Source organism: Rhincodon typus, unplaced genomic scaffold (genome assembly GCF_021869965.1).
Source record: "Rhincodon typus isolate 14 unplaced genomic scaffold, sRhiTyp1.1 hic_rhity00003192, whole genome shotgun sequence".
Taxonomy (NCBI): domain Eukaryota; kingdom Metazoa; phylum Chordata; class Chondrichthyes; order Orectolobiformes; family Rhincodontidae; genus Rhincodon; species Rhincodon typus.
The window spans coordinates 9199-16122 of NW_025968830.1; the positions used below are offsets into that span (position 1 = coordinate 9199).

The window sequence follows — 6924 nt, forward strand, 5'->3', positions numbered from 1 at the left end:
AAATTTAGTGAGACCTTTCTTTAACTCCCATAGCTGTAAAGGCGAGATATTTTTAAAAATTGTTTCATTCCCAATGCCTGGTCACCTTAGGCCTGGTAACCCTGGTACTGTGATGACAACACAATCACCCAAATCCACAGGCTCCCCTAGTCAGACCAACAGAGGTAGCTGGTACTTTAGGAAGGGCATCATCTCCCAAGTTCCCTTCTGAGTCTCTCTGCATCCCTGCTTGGCCATGTACCCATGCCATTTCTTAATAATTTCAGATCAAAATCCTGGAACTCCCGACTGAAATGTATAGTGGTAGCACCCTTGGTTCTCTAGGGCACCTGGGACTGGGCACTAAATGCCAACCTTGCCAGCAAGAGTCAATGTCCCCTGAACTATTTCATGATTTAAGTACTTTATCTAATCTCACTGTTCAAAATGGTTTGTGGGAGGGGAAAAAAGCCTTCATTTTGTATATTGTCTCAGCTCAGAGAGCCATCAGAGACATGGTGGGCTGAATGGCCTTCATCGGCACAATTCTATTACTTTCTGAGACTGACTGTCCAGATCAAATATAAATCTAGGCAAGTGCGACACTTAAAGTTCCTTTCTCAAAATATGTCCCACAATACAAGACCCACTCACAGTGAGAACCTAGGACAAGGGACAAGGTGTTTCCTGAAGGAGTGAAGGGCTGAATGGTGTAGTGGAAGAAGTAATAGCTGCAGCCCAAGCCCATCCAGAAAGGTCCACCACCCAGGTCAGCAACAGGATTTTACCATCAGCCCAGGACAGGAGGAAGAAAACCTGAAGGTAAGTTAGGGGATGCCGGTGTGAACCAGATGTGAGAGTAGCAAGGTCACCTCACTATGTGCGGTTGAACTGTGAACCAATGAGTTAGTCTTCTTTAAGAAAAAAGGCCGTGTGTTACTCAGTTTGTCAGTGGCCTACTTAGGAAAGCAGAAAGTTTTAGGGCCATCTTTGGACCCTATCTCCAATTGGATTGGAAATCGTTGTAGGTACATTTGAGCTCAGGACCGGAGACAATTAGTTCAGGAATTCTGTTAATAACAGGAATGAGCTAGACTTGCCATAATTCCAGCTGGACTTGACAATATTGGTCAGGGCTGAGCCACTCCCTGCAGCTAGAATGGCAGTGAAGGGCTTGCAGTTGAGGTGATTTGTGTCCTGACTTTTACAGAGTGGTGAGGATGCCGCTGACTTTGGTCCTGTGGGGCACTGAAATGGATTGGCCAGAGCTCCCTGTCCTGGTCACTTCCCACAGGAAAAGAGCCATGTGTGAGATCAGGGAAGAAAGCAGTTGGGTTCAGAAATGGAGAAACCTCCCCTTCTGCATGATTTCCATTGGCTGCTTCTCACTACTGAGGCTCCCAACTGAAAACTGGTGACTTGAGTGAGAGAGTGGAGTTTCTTCTGGGATGATACCTTGAGCCTTGAGGAGAAGACAGATGGTAGTGGAGGAGGCTGGAGGATTTAGTTGTTAAGATTAAATATTCACATTTCCAGTAGCACATCCAACACATGGCAAAACACTAATAGTGATGTCATTCCACTTTTGACTTAGTGGGAACTATTTGTTCAGAACAGCAATATATTTGTCTTTGACACACGGCCAATATTGGTTCAGGTTTCTTTTCTGTGTGTATAGTGGCTCTAATTGGAATCAGTTAAGAGCAAGTATTCTTCCCATCTCCCCAACCATCCATAATCTTTGATACACTTTAGTATAGATTTCTTGTTTTCCATTTTGTCTCTGAAAATTCTTTACAAATTTTGCCAGAGGTGAGGGCAAAGCCAGCTATTTCCTGAGGAAGAGATCTTTCTGTATATCAGCCAGTCATGGACCAACTGCATTTCCTGGAACAGGATCTTCCCAAAGGATTTCATTGACTAGAGGGAGTAAGCTTCATCAGAGACAGTGGCCGTGAGCTGCTTCTGGTTTCGGCCAGTCTGGGAGTGTTTGAGGGACAGTGAGCTCCAAGGGGTTTACTGTGTAAATCACCTGTTCTGTGTCTGATCTGGGAGTGTTTGAGGGAACAGTGTAGTGAGGGGTTTACTGTGTAAATCACCTGTTCTGTGTCTGATCTGGGAGTGTTTGACTCTTGACTCTGTTTGCCCAAATTGGAAATGTTTCCACTCCAAAGCTAAAGGATGTACAAGTTACTAAAGAAGAAAACCAAGCCAGGGTTCTGATTTCAGACATTGTGAGAGAGAAAATGAGAGGAGCAATGAGAATTGTGAGCTGGATTTTGGCAAATCTCCTCCAGATGACTATGCACATTGTTCACTCCCATAGATTGGGCCTCCCACCCTGCTCTTGTACATCGATGCTGGAAAGGAGACAATGATCAAACGGCTCCTGGGGCGAGGAAAGACTAGTGGGCGTGCTGATGACAATGAAGAGACCATCACAAAACGCCTGGAGACCTATTACAAAGCAACTGAACCAGTCATCAACTTCTACCAACCCAGGGGCATCATTAGGAAGGTGAGGCCTGGAACAGCAAGAATGTGACAATGCTTGTTAAAGTTACAAAAGCAAACAGTAGCTTGATAGGAGCATTCTTCTCAAATCCCAACTCCATGTGTTCAATTCTAAGATGACTCTGAAATCAATAAAGTGCATGAAGCAGGGGATGAAATAAGCTTGAGAGCCACGTACAGGGGATTTGTGGGTAATCCATGAGCATCTGAATTTTGGATTAAGTTTGGGATGAGCTGTGCAGTGGCAGCAGAGTCAGGAAAAGCCCTTTTAAGCACAGATGCTGCCATTGGTAATCCACAACAAGAGTACGTGTTTGCCCAGGGTGGTGCTGCCCAATGCGTTCACACCTTGGTGTGAATCGGCCAGAAGCATGATGAATTGACGCTGTTTATCAGTTGACAGGGGAGTTTGGTTAGCTCAGTTGGCTAAAAGACAAGAGGGTGGTGCAGACTAATGCCAACTGCATGGTTTCAATCCCTGTATCGACTGGAGGGGTTCATGGAGGACTAGCCCCCCTCACCTTACCCCATGTTTATAGACTGGTTGCCCTCGAGCTACACATACCTAATTGCCTCTCCATAATTGAGAGAGATGCCTGTGGTCCTTTGCAGACTGTGGTTCCATATCATCAGTTGGAGAGGCTTCAATATTCGGCCCCAGTGCTATTCTACCCACTGAGGCCTATAGGTCAAAGCACGGCCTAGCGCCTTCAATGGTCAATACATTATACACTCTGTCATTAGAGACAATGGAAGTGTCAATAAAACTTGTTGCCTGTTCACTGAGTTATCTGATAGTGGTATAGCTATCACAGTAAGTCAGGGCTTCTAAAATTGACCTTGGTTCTCTGGCCTTTGAAGAGAACAGATCAACCAGACCCACGTCATATATCAAATGTTAACATGTTGGGAAGTGAGTGTTTGTGGATGTTGTGTCAGGGGTGGAACTTGACTATGGTGCCCCATGTTGTCAAATAGCCTTCTGTGAATTCGAACATCTAAACATTACAGTCACCCAGAGAGAGGGGCAGGATGGGTGTGGGATGGATGGAACTGGAAGAAAAAGTTTTGAAACAAATCAAATGTAAGAAGGACAATTTGACTCACTCAGCTGTTGTCTGTGTTTTTTTTCCAATCATTAGATAAATGCAGAGGGTACAGTGGATGAGGTCTTCGCTCAAGTTTGTGCTGCTCTCGATGCGTTGAACTGAATGGGGCACTGAAGTGTCTTAACAATGTCCCTCCTCTCCCTTTGGCCTCTGGAGAAGCCTTTATCCTCCTGGGCTCACTTTCAGTCAATCATGGACATTGTTACAAAGAAAGCAGCTTCATTGGTTAAACTGGGAATCCAAAGGCTTCACATCTGAAAATTTGATTGGGTCCATTTTTGCATATTGTGGTGGCATTGCAAGTGATTGGGCGACACACAACTGAACCATAAATTTACGTCTTCAATCATGGACCACTGAACACCATCCCTCACTGAAGAGAACGGGATTCAGTGGCACTGGAGATCAATACAACCCTCTGCAACAAGCAGTTGCTTGACCCTGGCTCTCATTGCTCTGCACCCCCAGCACCTACCTAGTACCAGGAGGGAAATGGGCGCAGATATGCCATTGCCCTTTTTGTGGTCTCAATAGATTATCTGTCGAGAAGAATCAATCACAGTGAAGTACTAAAACTCCTTGCAAGACATTTTGCTTTGCTGGAGATTGCAATCACTTATGTCTAGTTTCTGTATTTGACAATTTCTGCCACTTTATGGAGCTTCTGATTTCCCAGTCATGGTCAAGCCAGTAATTTAGTCTAAAACTGTCAAACATGTCATAGAGAGTGTTAAACTGCCCTATTTTGTGTGAAGATTGTTCTGAGTGAACAATATCTTGCCACACAACAGTTTTTGACCTGCTGTCTGGAGTGGGCAGCTGGGATTGAATCTTTTCCTGTGCTAACCAGTCTTTTTTTAAGGGGTTGGTGGGTGGCAGGGCCATGAAGGGTGTTCCAGTTTGTAGATGATGCCGTTAAATTTAACCCCAAATTGTATAATGTTCCATCTATCCAAACATCTGAAATAGTCGTTATTGCATGTCAAATCCAAACTCCAACAACATTTTAGCTACTCTTGTACAGCTAGTCTTATTGTCACCTCTTCTTCTTTTTCCATATTTTAAAATCAGTTTGTTTTTGCCTGTTTAATCTATTGGTATCCTTTTCTTTTAATGAGCTTCAGAGATCATTATTAAGATAGGTCGCTTCCCACTGTGCTTTTCCCATTTTATTTTAATGTGAGGGAGATTGTGCCCCTCATCAGCCCCTCCAATCTTTAATAAGAAAAAAAGCTGGCTTCTCATTGGAAGCATCATCCAGCCAATCCAAATACCTAACTCGATGATTGACATTGGATCAGGCCAATCATTGGTGTGACAGAATTGTGGGTGGGGCTTTGCTGAAGGAGCCTGTCTCAGCCAAAACCAGCCAGACAAATCGGAAATTGCAGGAGACCATTCAGCCCATCATGCCTGTTCTGCCATTCAATGTAATCTTGGCTGGTCTGTATCTTCGATGTGGAGGTGCCGGTGTTGGACTGGGATGGACAAGGTCAGAAATCACACGACACCGGGTTATAGTCCAACAGGTTTATTAGAAAACACAAGCTTTCCGAGTCTTACTCCTTCTTCAGGTGTTAGTGAGAGAGGTAGTATCAGATACAGAATTTATAAATAAAGGATCAAAGGGTCACACCACTGATGCGGATGTACTTCAGAAATAAAACCAGTCTGACTCCAAACCAAGACACAAACAGATTCTAAACATGGCCTCACACCTAACATGCATTGTCTGACCTAATATGTCACCTCTTCTTTACACTGATAAAACCTTTACTTCTCTCAGGACAGTGACTTCAAGGGAATTTGAGGATTTACATATACATACTAATCAATTAAAGCATTCTAACTGATTAAAGATTTAACAGCATCTTAGGTTTGTTTAATACATCCTCAAAGGGTCACACCACTGATGAACTTTTACTTATAAGTTCTTGTGTCTGACATTACCTGACTCACTAACACCTGAAGAAAGGGTAAGACTCCGAAAGCTGGTGTCGTGTGATTTCTGGTCTGTATCCTATCACTATCCTTGGCTCCATATCCTTCTGTGCCCTTGTGACTTGTTAATGAAGTTGTAAACTGTCATTATCAAGCAAAGGTAGTAGGAACTGCAGATGCTGGAGAATCTGAGATAACAAGGTGTAGAGCTGGATGAACACAGCAGGCCAAGCAGCATCAGAGGAGCAGGAAGGCTGACGTTTCGGGCCTAGACCCTTCTTCATTTTCTTCATCCAGCTCTACACCTTGTTATCTCCAGCAAAGCACTGTATTCACTGAGAAACGAAACCTTTGTACCCTAATCAAAGTTTGCTTTCTCCAGTTTTTGTTGAGATAGTAACTGAAGTTAAACATATGAATTAGGAGCAGGGATAGGCCATTCAGCTCAATGAGCCAGTTCTGTCATTCAATAAGATCATGGCTGATTTGATTTCTGCCTCAGATCCACATTCCTGCCTACTCCCGAAAACCTTGAGCTTCTTCAGCACAATGGATGTCGGAAGCAGATGGGAATGCGAAGTTTGGCATTCTGTAAATGGCTACCTTTTTTTTCCTGACCTGGGCCTGTATTTATATATGCCATTTCATATTCCTTGGAACTCCTTTCTCCTTTTTAAGGAGACTCATCGGAGACTCTAAGCTAATTTTCCATTTAAAAGAAGTCAGTAATTTTCCACTATATACAATCTAACATGTGAAGCAGAGACCTTTCTGTGCTAATATCAATCCAGTTACAGAGTATCTGTGTATCATATTCTCAGAATAAATTTTAAGCAGCTTGATAGTTACAATTTTTTATTTTGAGGCGAAGTTGTGAGTGCAGTCCTTTATAGGGCTCTGCATCACTGTGTATGGTCATAGATCAATGCAAGAAACTATTTACAGATGAAATGTATCTTTCTGTCCACATAAAATCTTAGCAAGGGCAATCCATACCCCCAATTCTTAAATAACATTTAATTCTTTCTATTTTCCTTTTGTAAACGACACACCACGATTCTTTAAAGCTTTGTATGGTGTTTAGATGAACGAGCCAGTTTGGGCTGGAGTGGGGTGGGGACAATGGAGAAGCCACAATGTCATTGTGTGAAACAGAATCCAGAGTGACCATCTTCTAATAAATCTTACTGTGGATTATTGGTAAAAAGAACATTAAACTGCGCTTATATGAATTTTCTTTGGTGTTCTTAATTCAACTGTTAATGATTAATGCCTTTGTTATAACAGCAGAGAATTTCAAACAGTCCTTTTGATGTGTTCAACACCAATATCACACATTGTGAGTTCAAAGCATTAGTAATTTGTAGAAGTATCAAATCAG

The 6924-nt window shown here is 42.9% G+C and overlaps 1 protein-coding gene across 1 annotated transcript in view; it reads left to right on the forward strand.

Annotated features, from left to right (window-relative positions):
* ak1 (adenylate kinase 1) overlaps nt 1–5159 on the forward strand; it is a gene marked incomplete at its 5' end in the record, with an annotated part of 13829 nt that extends 8670 nt beyond the window's left edge. The window contains 2 exons of the mRNA XM_048593589.1: nt 2306–2497; nt 3636–5159. Coding sequence (XP_048449546.1) covers nt 2306–2497; nt 3636–3704 — 261 coding nt within the window. The remainder of the gene's footprint in view (nt 1–2305; nt 2498–3635) is intronic.
* Nucleotides 5160–6924: the final 1765 nt, after the last annotated feature.